Source organism: Phocoena phocoena, chromosome 8, assembly GCF_963924675.1.
Source record: "Phocoena phocoena chromosome 8, mPhoPho1.1, whole genome shotgun sequence".
NCBI lineage: Eukaryota > Metazoa > Chordata > Mammalia > Artiodactyla > Phocoenidae > Phocoena > Phocoena phocoena.
Window position 1 is genome coordinate 18477295 of NC_089226.1, and position 20940 is coordinate 18498234.

The 20940-nt window shown below is 45.4% G+C and overlaps 1 protein-coding gene across 1 annotated transcript; it reads right to left on the minus strand.

Annotated features, from left to right (window-relative positions):
* Positions 1-16667: 16667 nt before the first annotated feature.
* On the minus strand, positions 16668-20511 carry LOC136126519 (nicotinamide N-methyltransferase-like). Its single transcript, XM_065881687.1, has 4 exons — positions 20361-20511; positions 18907-19038; positions 17271-17373; positions 16668-17043 (listed from the first exon to the last, which is right to left on the minus strand). The coding sequence occupies exons 1-4, from the start codon at positions 20509-20511 to the stop codon at positions 16668-16670; spliced, it is 762 nt and encodes a 253-aa protein (XP_065737759.1).
* Positions 20512-20940: the final 429 nt, after the last annotated feature.

Here is a 20940-nt window from a genome sequence, read left to right on the forward strand (position 1 = left end):
CTAATGTATACCTTAGAATTACAGAGGTGGCAAATGTAAAAAGCCACTGGGAATGAAGGGAACCAGGGACAAAGTTGGAAATTTAGAGTACAGGCTGTAGAACTGAGACTCACAGCTCTGATGAGAAAGCACAGCTGCTGCGTGGATGGTGTCCAGCACAGGAATCCAAGAAATGCCACTATACGGATCAGACATGCACTGGGCCTCTAGCTTAGTGAAGACAGTCATTGCTAGAGACTGCTCTCAGGATCACAAGCCCACAAGACCTCAGGAAATAAACCCCAGGAAAGAGCAAGTCTCTTCCTCCTTCCCAAGCCTTGTGTGTCTCTCCAGCATCCCCCGCTGGCAGAACATAACAAAGAGGCATTTGGCAAAGACCAACTGTGTTTGCAGAATCTAGCTCTCACATCACAAAATACAGAAGGGTGGGATGGAGCTGTGAAGCAATGAATTTATAACAGGCACAGCTATCGATACACAGAAACAATCATAGGTAACATTTATGGAGCACTTATTTTGTGCAGCTACTGTTCTACGTACTTTACAAATATTAACTCATTTAATCCTTGTAACAGTTCTATGAAAAACTGCATTTAGAAGTCCAGTAACTCCCAAGCAAGATATGTAAAAGCAACCTGCTGCTAGACATTTTATTGCTGTAACTGCAGAACACCAAAGACCATAAGAAGATGTTGAAAACATCCAGAGAAAAAAATACAGATTATCTTCAAAGAGTGACAGTTACACTAAAAACTGATGCTGCAGGGCAAAAAAGGGAAGCCAGAAGACAGGAGAACAATATTGTTGATAGGCTGAAAAAAGTCCCTGTCAGATTAGAATTCTATAACAAGAAAAAAAATCTTTCAAGAATTTGAAAAAAAAAAGACATTTTGAGACAGAAAAGAAAGTTTGATTCCATATACACATATATATATATGGAATCTAAAAAAACAAAAAGTGGTCAGAAGAACCTAGGGGCAAGACGGGAATAAAGATGCAGACCTACTAGAGAATGGACTTGAGGATACGGGGAGGGGAAAGGGTGAGCTGGGACAAAGTGAGAGAGTGGCATGGACATATATACACTACCAAACATAAAGTAGATAGCTAGTGGGAAGCAGTTGCATAGCACAGGGAGATCAGCTCAGTGCTTTGTGACCGCCTAGAGCGGTGGGATAGGGAGGGTGGGAGGGAGGGAGACGCAAGAGGGAAGAGATGTGGGAACATATGTATAACTGATTCACTTTGTTATAAAGCAGAAACTAACACACCATTGTAAAGCTATTATACTCCAATAAAGATGTTAAAAAAAAATCTCAGGGCTTCCCTGGTGGCGCAGTGGTTGAGAGTCCGCCTGTCGATGCAGGGCACACGGGTTCGTGCCCCGGTCCGGGAAGATCCCACATGCCGCGGAGCGGCTGGGCCCGTGAGCCATGGCCGCTGAGTCTGCGCGTCCGGAGCCTGTGCTCTGCAACGGGAGAGGCCACAACAGTGAGAGGCCCGCGTACCGCAAAAAAAAAAAAAAAAAAATCTCAGGAAAAAAAAAAATAAAGTTTGCCACTAGTAGGTCCTCTCTAATGGAAATCCTAATAATATCTTTCAGACAGAAGGAATGTGAACCCAGATGGAAGGTCTGAGATGCAAGAAAGAATGAACTGGTGGGTAATTCTAACAAACATATAAAAAATAATGTCATATGTGGTCATAAATAAGCAATGAAAAAGAGAACCTCATGGCAGATGCTACAGACCTTTAAAAGATAACAAGATGCTATGAATAACTTTATGCCAATATTTTAAAAATTTAGATTTACAAATTCCTAAGTAAATGTAAAGCACATACAAAACCTGAACGGACCTATAACCAACATATACTTAAATTGAAAATTTTTCCCACACAAAGCCTTCAGAGTAGATGGCTTCACAAGTGAGTTCTACCATACATTCAAGGAATCAGTCATCGTAATATTACACACTCAGAGGAAAGAAAAAGAGAAAAACACTCCTCAACTCATTTGATAAGTTTAGCCAAACCATAATACCAAGGTTATTTATGAGAAAGAAAGATTACAAGCTAAACTCACTCATGAACACAAGTACAAAAATCCTAAACAAATTATTGTCTAGTCAATAAAATAGCAAATACTTTTAGGGTGCTTACTATGTTCTAGGCATTGGTTTAAGCATTCTGGAAATATGACAACTTTACAATAGTTCTGTGATTTAGGTGCTTTCTTTTAAAAATATTTGTTTGTTTTTATTTTTGGCTGTGTGGACTCTCTAGTTGTGGCACGAGGGCTTAGTTGCCCCGTGGCATGTGGGATCTTAGTTCCCCAACCAGGGATCAAACCTGCGTCCTCTGCATTGGAAGGCAGATTTTTAACCACTGGACCACCAGGGAAGTCCCTAAGTGCTACTATTATTCTCATTTCAGCATATGAGAAAATGGAGACACAGAGAGATTAAGTAACTTGCCCAGGTCACTCCCACATTGTGGTATGGCTGGGTTTCAGACCTAAGCAGTCTAACTCATACCTTCATTCTTTTAGTAGTTACACTGTAACTGAGGTGGGCTTATCACCCAAACACAAGGCGATTTAACATTCAAATATTAATTAGTGTAAATCATTACATTTACACATTAAAGGAAAAATAGATATGGTCAACAGACATAGAGAGGAAAAAAAGCTCAAATTCAACATCCATTCACAGTAAAAACAGCTCTTGGCAAACTGGGAATAAAATGCAACTTCCTTAATGTGATAAGGATTATCTACAAAAACTTCAACAAACAGCATACTTAATAATGACACATTTAAAAGCTTTCCCTTTGACTTGAGAACCGAGAAAAGAATGCTACTGATTACCCATTTTATACAGCATTCTACTAGGGGATCTTGGACAGCAAGTAGATAAGAAAAATAAATAAAATGTACAAGGATTGGAAAGGAAAAAGACAAAACTATTATTATGAACATATAATGATGATATATATAGAAAATGAAAAATACTCTACAAATGAATTACTAGAATTAATACAAGAGTTTACCAAAGTTTCTGGATACAAAATCAATATAAAAAAATTACGTTTGTTTTTCACTAGCAGCAGTTATAAAATGAAATTTAAAACAGTCTTCATTCACAATGGCATTAAAAAATGCAAACTACCTGGGAATAAATCCAACAAAATATGTACAAGACATTAATGGAAAAAATTATAAAGTTTTATTAAGAGACATTAAAGAAGACCTAAATAAATGGAGAAATATACCAGTTCATAGATTGGAGGACTCAACATTGCAAAGGTGTCATTTCTCTCCAAATTGATTTACACACTCAGTAAATCCCAATTAAAATCTCAATAGGTTTTTGTTCGAACTTGACAAGCCAGCTCTAAAATTTATATGACAGCGCCAAGGGCCAAGAGTAGCTACTCTTTAAGAAGAAAAATAAAGTAGGAGGACTTGCTCTACCAGATATAATACTTATTATAAAGCTATAGTAATTAAGACCGTGTGGCATTGGGACAAGGATTGACAAATAGACCAATGAAACAGAGTAGAGAACCCATAAAGAGACCTACACCTCTATGAACATTTGCTATACAACAGAGGTGACATCCCAGGTCAATGGCAAAAAAGATAGACTTTTCAATAAATAGTGCTGGCATAATTGAGTATCCGTAGGGGAGAAAATGGAATTAGAACCTCTCTTGGCAATATAGTACAGAGAAATTAATTCAGGTGGATTCAAAAACTATATATGAAGAATATGTATATATTCTATATTGGAAGATAATATAGAAGAATATCTTCATGACCTTGGGAGTAGAGAAGGATTTCTTAAACTGGGTAAAAAACCATTCACAGTAAGTGAAAGATTTGTAAATTTGAGTATGTTACAGTTAAGAATGTCTGTCCAACCAAGGCACATTAAGAGAGTAAAGGGACAAGTCAGAGAGGGAAATGATACTAACTACAATACATAAAAGTGACAAAAGACTAGAATCCAGAATTTATAAAGAACTTCTGTGAATCAAAGTATAAAATAAAGAACAACACAGAAGATTTGAACAGATCTTTTATAAGAAAGGAAATCCAAATGGCCAATAAACCTATGAAAAGATGTTTAATCTCATCAGTAAAATGCAAATTAAACCACAATGAGATACTATTACACAGCCATCAAATGGCAAAACTAACATCTGACCAGCACCAAAGACCCTGACCAACAGATATTCTCTAGTGAGCATATAAATTGGCATACCATCCCGGAAAACAGTAGAATAGTATTAACTAGTAAAGTTGAGTTTGTGCATACTCCCAGCAATTGTGCAATGCCCAGCAACTGCATGCCCAGGGACATACGTAGAGAAAAATCTGCACATACACAGAATGCTGCTCTTAGCAGCATTGTCTGAAATAGTCCCCAACTAGAAACAACCTAAACGTCCAGCGGCATAAAATAAATAAATAAATTGAAGTGTATAGCAATGAAAATGGACCAATTACAGCTATAAGCATCAATAAGGATGTGTTTCCAGGGCTTCCCTGGTGGCGCAGTGGTTGAGAGTCTGCCTGCCAATGCCGGGGACATGGGTTCGTGCCTCGGTCCGGGAAGATCCCACATGCCGCGGAGCGGCTGGGCCCGTGAGCCATGGCCGCTGAGCCTGCGTGTCTGGAGCCTGTGCTCCGCAATGGGAGAGGCCACAGCAGTGAGAGGCCCGGCGTACCGCAAAAAAAAAAAAAAAAAAAAAGGATGTGTTTCCAAATGATACAGAGTGAAAGAAGCAAGTCATAAAGAAGACCTATGTTTTTACTCCATTATATAAAGTTCAAAACATGCAACAGTAAACAGTATCATTTAGTGATGCCTAAACGTGTGGGGAACTGTAAAGAAAAGCAGTGAGATGATTACTTTAGGTGCCAAGATAATGGTTGTCTCTGGAGGGAAAGAAAGGGGCTGTGCTCAGGTGGAAGAAAATTCTGTAGTGTTCTGTTTCTTGACTTGGGGGTGGTCACCTGGTGTTCATTTTATATTAATCGTTACACCGTATGTAAATATTTTATGAACATTTTTCTAGAACATTTTTCTATGTATGCTGTATCTCACGATTTTAAAACACATCCTGCACATCTAGATGCAGAGTCACTTTCAAAACAAGCACAGATTTAGAGATCAAGTGTACTTGATCATATAGGTTTTCCCAAATTTCCTCTGTGAGGCAGGCCTCAGTGAGTCTCTTTTTACTCAATTTAATCCAATGGGGTTAAATCACTCAAGGGCAGTAAAGGATAAACGACTATCTCAACAAAATAGGGCAAGAATGGCAGGGAACATTACAGAAACTGCCACTCAAGTTTCCCCCCAAGCTTCTCTTTCCAATTCTGGAAGAGGTCCTTCTGTGCTTCAGACATGAAGGCTTACTTTAGATCAGAGGCCCAGGATGCTCCAGAGATGATTCAGACCCCAGTCAGCAGTGATCTCTCCTTTTACACTCCATGGCTTCTGCTTATATCCAAGAAAGCAGGGCAAGCCCAGGTATGCCGCAGCCTGCTCCCATCACCTCTGCCTGCTACAGTGAGGGACAGGTCTCGCTTATGTGGCAGAGAAGCACGTCCACTGAGCCTCTTCCTGGTTCTTTGCTAAACCAGACCTGAGGCCGGGTGTGAGCTCCCAGGTCAGAATCCCAGGCAGAGCCCGATGAAGCAACTCTTGCCGTCAGAGGAACCGGCAACCTGGGAGCCTTTCATGTGCTTGGTAATTACTAAGAAATAAACAAAATTACAAGCAGAATGATAGCTCATCAAATTTGATTTGGTCCCACAGGGCCTGCTTGAGATTCTAATGAATACATACGGTGAGACCAGGGATGATTATGGGAGACTCAACTGCAGGGACATGGGGAGGTTATTCTTTTTCTATTTATTTATTTATTTATTTTGGCTGCACTGGGTTTTAGTTGTGGCACACGGGATCTTCGTTGCCGTGTGCAGGATCTTTAGTTGTGGCATGTGGGATCTTTAGTTGAGGCATGTGGGATCTTCAGTTGTGGCATGCAAACTCTTTAGTTGTGGCATGCAGGCGGGATCTTAGTTCCTGGGCCAGGGATCGAACCTGGGCTCCCTGCATTGGGAGTGTGGAGTCTTACCCACTGGACCACCAGGGAAGTCCTGGGACGTTTTTATTTTTTTAATAATTTATTTATTAATTTATTTATTTTTGGCTGCGTTGGGTCTTTACTGCTGCGTGCAGGCTTTCTCTAGTTGCAGTGAGCGGGGGCTGCTCTTCGTTGCGGTGTGCGAACTTCTCACTGCGGTGGCCTCTCTTGTTGAGGAGCATGGAGGCTTCAGTAGTTGTGGCACGAGGGCTGAGTAGTTGTGGCTTGTGGGCTCCAGAGTGCAGGCTCAGTAGCTATGGCGCACGGGCTTAGTTGCTCCACGGCATGTGGGATCTTCCCGGACCAGGGCTCAAACCTGTGTCCCCAGCAATGACAGGCAGATTCTCAACCACTGCGCCACCAGGGAAGCCCCCGGGAGGTTTTTCTTAAAGTCCACCACCTCTCGACTTCTCTCTTCTGTTGAGAGTCCTCCTATCTGTGGGGAAGAAAGGAGGCTGTTCCCTCAGACCACGAGAGGGACAGTGTGAGTGTAGAGAGCTGCATTTCGTTTCCTGTGGCTCTAACACTGCATCCTCCCACAGAACTTTGAGTTGAAAACCCACGGCCACAGACACGGATTCGGTTAGAAACTCTGGTTACCCAGTTATCTCTCTGGTTATCTATACTCATGAGTGTCCAAATTTTAAACTAGCCACTGAATCCATTGCCCAGCTTGCAGAAAGCTTTGCGAAGGATGGCAAGGAGGGGAAGGAGAGGAATAGGTGAGTGGCGAGCTGCTTGGCTACAGGAAGGAGAGTGAGGGGAGACAAAAGATATTGAGATGGAGCAGGGCGGGCTGCTCAGAAAAGAACAAGATTCCTGAGCCTCAGCCTCAGCCAACTTCATCATCCAGCCAAGAGGCATCCAGCCCCTACCCATCTCCATTACACGGCTTGTGAACTGCAGGGAGATGGCAGTCGGGGCTTCTGGCAGAGCCCTGGACCAGTGGCTTTGCTGTATCAGGGGGCCAGCTTGCTGGAGATCTGCGTGTGCCCAGCAGATGTCATGCCGATCGAAGTACAGTGAGGCTGGAAATCAGGGCGGAGCTCCCACGACACCCACCTGGCAAGAGCTGACAACTTTAGTGGCTTCTGTGCTCTTTGGATGCTTTTGCTTTGTCTCCTTTCCTCCTTGGTGTGACGCTCCTTTGGCACATGCATCCTTACAATACTTACTAAGACCTGACTAGGGCTGTCTTCTCTGTTCCACTGATTTTTTTCTTGTTTCCTACTAATTACTGTAATGTTATAATATATATACATATTTAGGACACCCATGCTGTCACTAATAATGCTATACAAATAAAAGCACAATGTATTTCATTCTTTTCTCCCTCTGTTTACTACATATGTAAAAAGCAAATCGTTTCATGTTCTGAGTAAGAGCTCTTTGGACTAAGATTGGATCTTATAATTCTGTTCCTCTTTATTGTTTAGTTTTTGAAAAAGCAAGAGGTCAGGAGATTAAAAGAGAACGCTTGTGAAATTGGAAAAAGCACAGTGAAGGCTGAACGTGGGCTTTTTAAAAAATTGAAGAGAGGTGTAATAACCTCATGGAAATCCGATTTCGTAAAGGAAACCAAGCTTCAGAAGTCGAAAGCCGTGACTGTCAGTCTTCAATCTCTTGTCAGAAAGCTTTTGAAAGGAAGAATCTGTGTAGTGCAAATGAATTCACACATTCAATTCTATTTTCTTTTTTCCCTCCCATTTTCCACTCTCATTCTCCCCTTAGGCAACCATTCCCAGGTGTTTAATGTATATTCTTTATGTGTATTTTTGTAAAATAGGTACTGTTGTTCCATATGCATTTTTTAATTTTTATTTTATATCGGAGCATAGCTGATTAACAATGTTGTGTTAGTTTCAGGTGTACAGCAAAGTGATTCAGTTATACATACACATGTAACTATTTTTTTTCCGATTCTTTTCCCATTTAGGTTAACACAGAATATTAAGCAGTGTTCACTGTGCTATTCAGTAGGTCTTTGTTGGTTATCTATTTTAAATATAGCATCGTGGCGGCTTCCCTGGTGGCTCAGCGGTTGAGAGTCCGCCTGCCGATACAGGGGACATGGGTTCGTGCCCCGGTCCGGGAAGATCCCACATGCCGTGGAGCGGCTGGGCCTGTGAACCATGGCCGCTGAGCCTGCACGTCCGGAGCCTGTGCTCTGCAACGGGAGAAGCCACGACAGTGAGAGGCCCGTGTATCGCAAAAAATAAATAAATAAATAAATATAGCATTGTGTACGTGTCAATCCCAAATCCCAATCTATCCCTCACCCTTCCCCACTGGTAACCATAAGTTCGTCCTCTAAGTCTGTGTGTCTGTTTCTGTTTTGTAAATAAGTTTATTCGTATCTTTTATTTTTAGATTCCATGTGCAAGTTTTATCATATGATATTTGTCTTTCTCTGCCTGACTGACTTCACTTAGCATGATAATCTCTAGGTCCATCCATGTAATGGATGCAAATGACATTATTTCATTCTTTTTAATGGCTGAGTAATATTCCGTTGTTTATATGTACCACATCTTTATCCATTCATGTCGATGGACATTTAGGTTGCTTCCATGTCTTGGCTATTGTAAACAGTGCCATATGCATCTATTTTTATTTACACCATTTCCACTATGCTTTGAAGGCCCATTCTCATTGCTGTGTGCCCATGGGGTCCATTACTTCTGACCACTGCACTCTCCATGACTTGCATCCCCTTCGTTTATTATCCATTCCCCCAGTGATGGACACCAAAATTGCCCCTAACTCCCCAGCACAACATTCTGTAGATATCTATGTCTCCTCTATATAGACCCGTGTGAGCCTTTTCACAGGATATATCCCCAGGAGTAGAAATGCTGAGCCACAAGATATCCACATATTTAATTTTACTAAGAACCACCCGATTGCCCCCAGCAAGGCTCCACCAGCCTACCTCCCTACCAGCAGTGCATGGGAGTTCCTGGGTTACCATACGCACATGCACACCTTCAAGCCCTAGCACACTTCTTAGAATGATCTACTTTACCAATTTTTGCCAGTCTCATGAGAACAAGTGAAGAGCTACATACACCTTTTTAAATTTTGCCTTTCTCTGGTGAGTTTGAGCACGTCTAAATAGTGAGTAAGCTAAGTGATATAACAAACCCCAAATCTCAGTGGCTTAACAAAACAAATGTTTATTTTTGGTTCACATCACGGTCCAGTGTAGTGGGGGTCAAGGGCAGAGTACTGCTCCAGATGGTCAGGCTTCTACTGTGTAGCTCTGTCATTTCCTAGGGCCTCAGGGTCCTCCGCTGGATTCTCTGCATCCAGCCAGCAGGGGAGGGAAGAGAGAGCCCTCAGAGAATGACGCACAGATGCAGTCACATTCCTTGGGCCAGAGAAAATCCTGGTGCCCCTATGTGCCAAAGAAAAGAGGATATGGAAATAGGTGAAGAATTATACAATCTCTGCCCCAAGATGTTTGTGACTTTTGGGGTTTCCCTTTCTATAAATTTCCTCATCATATCCTTGTTCCTTTTTTTTTTTTTTCAGACTTCCTCCTGTCATTGTTATTCATTTGTGTATTCATTGTGTATTCTAGAAGGTATCAATTCCCTGTCAGGATTTTTTTTAATTTTTTAATTTATTTTCTTTCTTTCTTTTTTTTTTTTTTTGGCTGCATTGGGTCTTCGTTGCTGTGTGCGGGCTTTCTCTAGTTGCGGCGAGCGGGGGCTATTCTTCGTTGCAGTGCTCGGGCTTCTCACTGCAGTGGCTTCTCTTGTTGCGGGCTTCTCACTGCAGTGGCTTCTCTTGTTGCGGAGCATGGGCTCTAGGTGCGCCGGTTTCAGTAGTTGTGGCTCACAGGCTCAGTACTTGTGGCTCACAGGCTTAGTTGCTCTGTGACATGTGGGATATTCCCGGACAAGGGCTCGAACCCATGTCTCCTGCATTGGCAGGCGGATTCTTAACCACTGTACCACCAGGGAAGCCCCCCCATTGGTTTTATCATTGCCAATAATCCTACCAATCTGTCTGCCTGATCACTTTGGCTATGGGGTCTTTTACCAATCAGGAATCTAATTTTTATGTGACCTAGTCAATCAATTTATAGTCTTAACGGTTTTTATTTTTGAGATTGTGTTGGTTGTTTGTTTACAGTCTCAACCTCTGGATTCCTCTTGAAAGCACCCTGTCACTACTTCCTTTGTCAGTTTCCCCATCAGTCCCCAATTTGCAAGGAGGTCACTTGTTAAGGACAGGGATGTGGAAGGTCCCCAGAGGGAAAGGCTCACCCAGAGGCTAATTACCCAGCCTCCAAGTCTCCCTTGCAGCATCCATTTTCCCTTAATCCTGTAGGCTCTGGCCTAGAAAAACTCAGTTCTCCAAAGCTCCTACGCAAATGTACAGAACTGCTCAGGAAACCGTTTCAACTGGCAGGAGAGGTGGGCAAGAGCCAGATCACAGAGCCTGAGCCTGATAAGATGGTTGCAGCATTAAAGGGTATTAGGTTGGAACTTTCTCAGACACATTAGTTTCCTTGAACCCCTCTCCCATGTTGTTTCTTCAATCTCTTGCTTACACTTTTCCCTTGCCTTAAAAGCCCTCTCTACCTTTGCTTGGTTAAACCCTCTTATCCTTAAGCCTTAACCTGGGCATTACTTCCAGGAAGCCTTCTCTGACCCCACTCCACCCCACGCACACATCTAGGTGAATGCACTGCTGAGACTTGCACAACTCTCACCGAACTTACCACACTACATTGCAATGGCCTTTTGCCTACCCGATCGTGAACTTTAGGGAAGAATCTGAATCCAATTCCCCTTTGTACTCCTAGCACTAGCTCGGGACCTTAACACATGCATAACAGCTGTTGGATGGATATGATGGGCTTACTATGCCCTGTCCACGGTACTTGGCCTTCCTGCCCCAGCTTCATGGGCTTTGGGGAGGTTTTCATTACAGCAGAGAGGCCCCAGAAGGATGCCCTTCCAGAGGTCAGCTGGGGTGTCTCTCCCTTGGTCTGTGTGTCCAGGCTGCTTATGAGCCAGTCTCTAGCCGGGCCCTGGAGAGGGCAGATCTGAGTTAGCTTTCCTGGGCCTTAGCCTCTACAGTGGATGAGGCAGGGCCTGTGCAAATTATATGTGCTTAAGTGAAGGTCAGTGAAGATTAGGACTCTCTGTCCTGGCAGTGGCCCTCTTCCTGATTCCCACATTCAGAGGTCAGGTTGGACGGGAGAGCAGGTCTCAGACAATGAGCGGTCTGTGGACAAGCAAGATGGAGGGAAGAGGGAATTCCCTGGTGGTCCAGTGGTTAGGACTCCGCACTTTCACTGCCGAGGGCGTGGGTTTGATCCCTGGTCGGGGAACTAAGATCCCAGAAGCCATGCAGCATGACCAAAAATAAAGATTAAAAAAGAAAAAAAATTGAGGGAAGAGAGTCCTCCCGCCCCATTGGCCCTGCAGCCTGCCAAGCTCAAGGCTCGGCTGCCCCCTTGTGTCCACAGAGTGAAGGACAAGGGAAACTTAATCCTAAACTGGGCTAGGACTGGTCCCCTGGGAGCCACCCAGCTGTCTTGCCTCCTTCTCCCCAAGGGCACCCACACACGGGAACTCACATTCAGCAGGGCCACCTGCGCTGTCCCCCAGCAGTGCACTGCCCACCCCACTCACTGCTGGGTTTTGCCCTGGAGGTCTGAGGGCCTGGGATCTTCCTCTGGAAGGGAAGGCCTTGAATATTTTAAAGGGGGCTTTTTGGGATTTCCCTGGTGGGCCAGGGGTTTAGAATCCACCTTCCAATGCAGGGGACGCAGGTTCGATCCCTGGTCGGGGACTAAGATCCCACATGCCGCGGGGCAACTAAGCCTGTGCAGTGCAACTACCAAGCCCAGATGCTCTGTAACCCGCACGCCACAACTAGAGAGGAGCCCGCACACCGCAGTGAAGAGCCCGCATGCCGCAGCGCGGGCTTCTCCACCGCAATAAGTCCACGCACTGCAACAAAGAGTAGCCCCCGCTCGCCGCAACTAGAGAAAGCCCGCATACAGCAACGAAGTCCCAACGCAGCCAAAAATAAATAAATTAAATAAATAAATATTTTTTAAAAAGAAATGGAAATTTTTATTTGAGCCAAATTTGAGGCTTATAACCCGGGAAGAGCATCTCAGAAAGCTCTGAGAACTGTTCAGCCCGTTAGAACTCAAGGCACAGTTATATAAGTTTTTGAGACAGAGGGCTGTCCAACAAGTGAAGTATTACTGAGTTTACATAATCCAGATCTAAGGGTCATCGTGGTAGGTCATGTGACCCCTTACGAGATCAAGAAGGAATGTTATCATTTGAGTTGTCTTGTTGGTGCTGGGAGAATGTTGTTCTTTATGGTTGAGCAGCTATTTCTGCTGATGGGGGAGGGTTGGTGGATGGGTAATGAAGATACACAATGCACAGTGGGGGGAGAGGGGAGGCCAAAGTGCAGAGGAGAATTTTTTGCATTTAAATTTTTCTTGTCTTGCCATAAAATATGAACTTTATTTCACAATCATAAACATCATTTCATGATGTTTAGAAACTCCCTGAAAATGTGCCAAAGAGCTCCTATAGGTCCTCAATCCCTGGAAATTAAACAAAGACTGTCCTACAACATCCGTTGTAATGACATCCCTCTACTTGATACCAATGACACAGAAATCGATGTCCTCAAATGTAGTGAATCACTGCCTTGGGCAATACTCTGCAAGGAACAGATTGTACAAAGTTTTATATCTATACAACGAAATTAGCAGTGGAGCAACAAATTGCTTTAAATTTTATGGGTAGTGGGAATTCCCTGGTGGTCCAGTGGTTAGGACTCTGTGCTTCCACTTCAGGGGGCACGGGTTTGATCCTTGGTCGGGGGGAGCTAAGATCCCGCATAACACGTGGCCAAAAAAATAAAATATTATGGGTAGTATGGAAACATAGATTAATTTTTAAATTTTCTCTTGACTCAAAAGCAAGTTTTTAGAAATCTACCTAGTAATATTAAAGCATCTATATGTGGGGGAATAGAATGGAGAATAATTCCTTGAAACATTGTTTGTACTAGGGAAAAAAAAATAAAACCGGGTTTCCCTGGTGGCGCAGTGGTTGAGAATCTGCCTGTCAATGCAGGGGACACAGGTTCGAGCCCTGGTCTGGTAAGATCCCACATGCCATGGAGCAACTAGGCCCGTGAGCCACAGCTACTGAGCCTGCGCGTCTGGAGCCTGTGCTCCGCAACAAGAGAGGCCGCGATAGTGAAAGGCCCGTGCACCGCGATGAAGAGTGGCCCCCCCTCGCCGCAACTAGAGAAAGCCCTCACACAGAAACGAAGACCCAACACAGCCTAAATAAATATTTTTAAAAAGACCTTTAAAAAATAAATAAATAAATAAAAATAAAATAAAACCAACTGAATGCCTAAACACTAAATAAAGATGTTTGATTTATCTTTTAATAAAGAAAGAAAGAAAGAAAGAAAGAAAGAAGGAAAGAAAGAAAGAAAGAGAAAGAAAGAAAGAAAGAAAGAAAGAAAGAAAGAAAGAAAGAAAGAAAGAAAGAAAAAGAAAGAAAGAAAAAGAAAGAAGAAAGGAAAGAAAGAAGAAAGAAAGAGAGAGAAAGAAAGAAAGAAAAAGAAAGAAAGAAAGAAAGAAAGAAAGAAAGAAAGAAGAAAGAAAGAAAGAAGGAAAGAAAGAAGAAGGAAAGAAGGAAAGGGGTTTCTCTGTGGGGGGCTGCAGACAAGATACCCAACAGGCAGCCTGGCAGCTTCTGTCTGCCTGTTGGTTTTGCTTCCAGAGGCCTTCTCCGCACTAGTTTTGGGGAGCTCTGTCATAAAGAAGGGGGGCTGCTGGGCTTGGCACCCTTCCCCAGGAGCTCCTGCTCTCACACCATTGGCTGTGCGGGGACCCAGTTAGGTCTGCTCAGCCCAGGCATCTCCTCCCACCCCCTCTGCCTATTACTCTCCACAGCATCGCCCTGGTTGTTTCCTTCTTGGGGCTTCTCACACTCTTGTTTTGGTCTCCTTTATTATTGCCTGCCTTCCCTGCCCCTCCCAAGTGGAATGAGGGCAGGGCCTTGCTGGACTTATCCACTGCATCCCCAGAATACAGAACTGGCCCCGCAGGGAGCAGCCACTTGGCACGTGTTTCCCGACCGAAGTTCCCCACACGTGCCCGAAGTCCACCCACGGCTCCCATCTGGGCCAAGCTGCTTCCTCCTCCTGAGATGCCGTCATCACCCCATCCCACCGCCACCTCACTGTCTGCCTGGCAACCTGGTATTTACAGTTAGTTCAAGGCTCACTTTAAACATTACCTCTTTGTGAAGCCTCCCTGACCTCTCCCAAATTAGGCAATTCCTTCTGTGTTCCCTCACTTCCTCTAACGGCTGTCATAACTGTCTGTGAGCCCGGCAAGGGCAAGAATTGTATCATATTTGTTCTTGCGTTCTCAGTGCCTGGCAGATGCTAAATAAATATTTATTGATGAACTCTGATGACCACTGGAGAGGCTCACAGAGCCCAATGCCCCAAGCTGCCCTCCTGCCCTCGCCTCCCTCTGCTCTCGCATAGGGAGCCCACACTCTAGGCAACGGAAACATCACATCATTGACTCAGCATCTTCCCAAGGCCATGTTTTGTAACAGTATTGTTTCCTCCGGGGGGAATGCTTTTCCAACCTTCATCCTCCTTTAAAACGCGTCTTGGCTGCCACTTCCTCCATGAAACCTTCCTCAGTTCCTGAGCAGGAACTAATCCCTGTCTCTTCTGTGCTTCCCATCATCGTCCCTCTCCCGAGCTAATTCTGCCTCACTGTAGAACTTAACAGAAATGTGCTGCCCGTTATCTCAGCAAATTGTAAACCTTCTCCGGTCACCAGCCACGGCTCACACACATTGATATCTCTCATCTCCCATGAAGGTAAACACTCAAATGCCCGCTCACAGGCAGCCCATAAAGCACACACTTGAATGTCATGTCAAGAAGCCAATAGCTCCCAATGTGAAAACTCATGTAACTAACACTAGGACCCCAGAAGAAACTTCCCCAGGTGCATGTCCACACTTCCTGCAGGAAGGCAGAGACTGGGCACCTCAATCGCGCCAAGAGCTCCCGCCCTGGGCACCCTCCATATATGCCCTTCCACCTTGCCTTATGCTTTCCCAGCCCAGCCCAGCTTTCTGGCGCACATGCCAGTGTATACTGGGAGCTCTCTTGGGATGGAGTGTTAGCACTCAGCCTCAGGGTCCATCTACTGCAAGCAAGTCCTGGTAGCTAGTCTTGATCTGACCTCAGCCTTTGGGAGGCAGCCTCACTTATAACTCATGTGGTGGCACCAGGGATAGAACTGACGCATCTCTACTACCATCCTCAGCATAAACACACACACACATACGTGTGCACATGCCCACATACACACACAAGAATATACCCAGATGCACACACGGTGTAGAATGTGATCAAGGGCTTAGATGTTGCAACCATGTTTAGTGTGAAGACCAACCCTGGGCAAAGGTTCTGACACTCCTCACAGGGTCCAGCTTGACGCAGACACTCAACAAATATTTGTTGAATGACTAAATTGCTTGCGTGCCCACCTCCAACGCCACCCACGGTCACTGATTTGACACTCCTCTGTTCCCTTGAAGCGCTGGCCTGTTCTACCATGCCAGGTGCCTGGTGTATCAGCAGTGCCCTAGAGGGATAGGGCCACAATCTTGGTACCCAAATGTCTTCAATTTTTCTTGAAGTTCACCAAACACAGTATGTTATCTCCCCTCTGGTTCTCAGTACCTGTACTAGAAGTTCCTGTCCTTCACCCCCGATTCCTTCACCTGACTTACTCTTGGTCACCCTTTAGAGCTCACTGATTTCTTTGCTACTTCTTTCAAAAAGTCTTTTCCAAGTGTCCCATCCCTGCCCCAAACTGGGTTAGGAGGGTTTCACTGGACAAAGAAGGAAAACAACTTCTCTTGCTCTTTTTAGAACTGCTTATGATATGTATCTATAAGGTCAGCCAAACTTAAAAAACACATGAAGTTGCTCACGTGGTTATGTACCAAGTGCATTCATGTTATATCTTTGGGGTGTCACAATAACCCTGGGGAAGGGTGTGATGATTTCCATTTCACAGATAGGAAAACTGAGGCTCTGAGATACCAGGTGCCCACCTAAAGTCACAGGAGCAAGTAAGCCAGAGAGCCAAGTGTCAAAATCCATGCATGTGCTTTCCATTTCATGGGGTGGGGCTGCAGTATTAGCAGGGATGAGGATGCAGGTGGGGAGTGAGCTCAGAAGTTGTGTAGTCTGAATTGCCTAAAATAGGGGAACGGGAAGGGATTCTTCCCCTTCATTCCACGCAACCCTGAAGAGCCCTCAGCACGAAGGAGGCACAGCTTTATTTCTCTGGTCCAATTCTTTTTCCCAACCCTGGGCCATTAGTGAAGCATATTATAAACCTCTCTGTTTGAGATAAGCATCCCTATTTACCTGGCAATCATTTGCTGGTAAGGGTTCTAAGAAAAGCTGACTAAATGGAGAGGAACACGAATGAGGTCGCAGAGTGATGGCTGGAGTCCTGCCCTGCTTGCTGCCCATTCCTCCAAGTCGCCGCCTCGGTCCCTTCTCCAGGCCACCAGGAAGAAGAACCTTGTGTCGTCGGAGCAGTCATCCAAGTAGGTCTCAGTGGCCTGCGGAAACTCCTCCAGCTTCTCAATGATGAAGCCGGTCTCCTGCAGGGCCTCCCGCAGGAATTTCTCGTCCAGGGGCAATGCGGAGAACCTCTTGACCCCCACCATGAAGAAGCTGGCCTCAAAGTCCCCGCTCAGCATCAGATGGCCCCTGGGCCGGGGCAGGGTCCTGAGGTGACGCAGGGTGTGCGTCCAGGCAGGCCTGCAGGGTGGGGCAGGCAGCCTCGAGGCACAGGGAGGAAATGAGGCAGTCGGCCAGGGGCAGGACCGCAGGTTCCAAGGGCTGTTGTTTCAGGATGTCACACTTGAGTACCTGGCGGATGGCTCTCCTTACGCGCTCCTCCTTCTAGGCCCCCCTGTCTCTGGAGTGGAGGGAAAAGGAAAGAGGGGCCAGTGGGTCATGCTTATCGCGTAGACCGCGCACATCACTCCCAGCCGTTCTCTGCTTGGCGTACAGGCTCCCGGAACAGCAGGTTGCCGGCTTTACAGATGAAGAAACTGAGTCCCAGAGAGAGACCTGGTCCTGAACCAGCTGTGGACAAAGTCAAGCCCAAGACCTGCCGACCCCGCGGTCAGCCTTCTGTCTACCTGCAGGCCCTCTGTCGGCAATGAACCCCTGGCAGGTAGCCCATTCTCTTTCTACTAGTCTGTGTTTAACGCGACCCAGACAAGTGCCTCCAGAAACGGAAAGTCGGCCTGGAATCAGCTGAGCAAAACTACTAAGTGAGCTTGGGGCACTTTGTTGGGGGCCCAAGTCTCTCCATTACCTTTCTGTCCCTTTGTCCCCTGGCCACTCCACTCAACCTCCTCACCACCTCATACATTTCCTTCTTACCTATACCTGTTCTCAGGATGCGGGCTGCATTCGTACTGTTGTGTGAATAAGGACTAGTGCTAAAAGGCTTGCTGTTTCCAGCTCCGTATTTTTTAAAAAGTCATAGTCCTAATATATACACATTACTATATATAAAATAGGTAAACAAAATGGACCTACTTATAGCCCAGGGAACTATACTCAATATCTTGTAATAACCTGTATTGGAAAAGATCTGAAAAAGAATATATATATATGTATATGTATAACTGAATAACCTTGCTCTACACTTGAAACTAACACAACGTTGTAAATTAACTATACCTCAATTTTAAAAAAGCAAAAAAAAAAAAAAAAAATAAGCTATAGTCCTAAGCAAAAGGAATAAGAATCTAACGTACAACCTCAACTATCTTACCTAACTAGGGAGGGTGAGATTTGGGGAGTGGAAGGGCTATGGTGGACCTTCCTGATGCCCTGAAATTCAATGAAAATACACAAGGTAAGTAAATTCTGTTCCACTTGCAGTGCAAGATTGTCTAAATTCTAACCCCTATCTCCTGAGATCCACGAAAAGATTCCACAAGTTTAGAGCCCCCTGGAGCTTGTAAATGGAACAACAGGGGCACCAGCCAATCAGAATGGAGGCAGCCCAGCGGGTTCTCCATTTGCTTGGGCTCAGACCTTGGCATTCCATGTGGACCTTGGTGATGTTTCTTCCACACCAGGTTTGTCTCTAGCCAGCTCTTTCTGTTCCCTCTTTTGGTCTTTTTTTTTTTTTTTTTTTTTGCGGTACGTGGGCCTCTCACTGTTGTGGCCTCTCCCGTTGCGGAGCACAGGCTCCAGACGCGCAGGCTCAGAAGGCATGGCTCACGGGCCCAGCCGCTCTGCGGCATGTGGGATCTTCCCGGACCGGGGCACGAACCCGTGTCCCCTGCATCGGCAGGCTGACTCTGAACCACTGTGCCACCAGGGAAGTCCCCTCTTTTGGTCTTTATAGTATTCATATCTCACTCTTCCTCCTTTCTTCTTGGGGCCCCACTGATTTCTTTCCTTCCTTCTTTGTCTCCATCTGCCTTGTCATTTCTACATGAGCCCCATGGAAAATTCTTGATTCGGGAGCTAAGTGAAGCTCCTGGTATCTTGGAGACTCAAAAACAAACAATAACCCCCTTACCTGTTCCCCTCAAGCTCACACACATATTTCACCACCGAGAACAGTCAAATGCCCCTGGCATCTTCTTTAGCTACTTCTCCAGCTGTTGGCAGTTCTGTCTGGGTAGCTGATGGCAATGATCTCTTTGAAAGACTCGCAGGCAGAGAGGAGCTGGTAGATGGTGGGCCCAGAGCTGAGATCCACCAGGAGTTTTCCTTCCAGCCCACCTGTTTTAGAACAAGAATGTTCTGAATCATCAGTATCAAGACAGGGCTCTGAGTCCACATTTCCCAAAAGGCTCCACTTTCCTTGTCCCATTGGGAGAGGCTACAGGGAGTCAACCATCTGGGAATGTAAACTCCAGGACTGGGAACTTTGCCTGCACTGACTGCCCCAGCACACTGAGCGTGGAGAGTCTTGGTAGGGTTAGTGTTAGAAGCAGGGGAGTTTGGTGGCTGGGTGTTAGAGAACCAGCTTTGACATTTCACCTGCCCATTTACCACTGTAAAGAAGTGTCCAGAGAAGAAATCTAATCACATTCCTGAGTATACTGGTTTCCCTATTCCAAGCACTCTTTGTTGAGGTGCCCTATGGCCCCACTGAGACCGTCTGTAACATTCCAAAGATCAATCAGCAAGCATTTATTGAGTACCACCTGTATTCCAGAGACTCGCTTGGCAGTATGGGGATGAAAAGGAGAATTCGGGGCCTGCTTACAGAGCCCTTGGTCTCCCCTTCCTGTCTTGCTTCCCTTCAGCCACGAGAGATTGTGTTGACACAAAATATCAGTAGCATTTGGACCCTGGCAAGAGGCTTCCAGGATAAACAACAAGGCTGAGAGGAGAGAAAATGAGCTGGACCCAGGGGTCCTGGCCGACTGCTACCCTTAGCCTGCTCACTTGCTCCTGGGTTCTGCTGCTACATTTTGTTTGTCTGTTTATTGTTGTATTCGTAGGGTACAGTAGCAAATAAATTGAAGCAGGCATCGAAGGCTTAAGAAAATTTGATGGCAGAAAATTTTAATTGGGAAAATTCTGGCTATCAGGTTATGTTTTATTCTCATGTGAATGATGAAAAGATACCCATTATTTGATTTTAGTGGTCCAGGTGGCCTAGCACCTGTTTACATGGGCTACCATGGTAAGCAGGCAGAAGAGTGGTGATGCTGAATTTGGAGCAAGGTTTTCTACGCTTTCTGATGCCGTTGTAGTTTCTTTAGCCAGTTACAGGGAGAAGACAGGCCCACTCAGGACCACCAGAGCCCACAGCTCTTAGACTTTATTGGAGGAGGAAATCTGACCCCACCAACTTTGAAGGCATCCCACCATGCACCATACACACACCTGGTGTATCTAAAGTCTTCCCTTAGGGGAGTTCCACACACTCTGAAGGTCCCAAGTCGCTGCCCATGCTCTGGCCATCCCTCCCCAGACCCACCCTAAGCCTGCCCTACGATTGAAGAAGACCAGCATCTGATTTAAAATTTGCATGGCCACCCCTCCTCCCACACTCTCCCATCTCTCCCCTCAGAGGTGAAGGAGACCTGCACCTGGTTTAAAAGTGATATTGTAGTGCTTTAGCAGGAAATGGAGGACTTCATCCCCCAGGGGATCCTGGTTCATCTTGAAGTAGTCCAGGTAGGACATGGGTTCAAAATTCTCCTGATAGACATCAGGCTCCTTGGATTCCTGAAGAGCCATGGAGAGCAGTCAGCTTTGTCCAGGAAGGAGCAGCAGGCAATCTGATTCCCTGGGCCCTTCTTTTTTTGTTGTTTTTTCCCATAAATTTATTTATTTATTTATGTATTTATTTATTTATGGCTGCATTGGGTCTTTGTTGCTGCGCGCGGGCTTTCTCTAGTTGCAGCGAGCAGGGGCTGCTTTTCGTTGCATTGAGTGGGCTTCTCATTGCGGTGGCTTCTCTTGTTGCAGAGCACGGGCTTTAGGCACGTGGGCTTTAGTAGTTGTGGCATGTGGGCTCAGTAGTTGTGGCTCATGGGCTCTAGAGCGCAGGCTCAGTAGTTGTGGCGCACGGGCTTAGTTGCTCCGCGGCATGTGGGATCTTCCCGGACCAGGGCTCGAACCCGTGTCCCCTGCATTGGCAGGCAGATTCTTATCCACTGCGCCACC

What these genes read in the sequence shown, in the direction of transcription:
- LOC136126519 (XM_065881687.1), bottom strand. Translation starts at nt 20,511, where the DNA reads ATGGCTCTTCAGGAATCCAAGGAGCCTGATGTCTATCAGGAGAATTTT. An exon ending in AACTGCCAACAGCTGGAGAA is followed by an intron (nt 17,374 to 18,906) that starts GTAGCTAAAGAA and finishes CTTTGTCCACAG; the next exon opens with CTGGTTCAGGACCAGGTCTC. An exon ending in CAAGCAGAGAACGGCTGGGA is followed by an intron (nt 17,044 to 17,270) that starts GTGATGTGCGCG and finishes CCCACCCTGCAG; the next exon opens with GCCTGCCTGGACGCACACCC.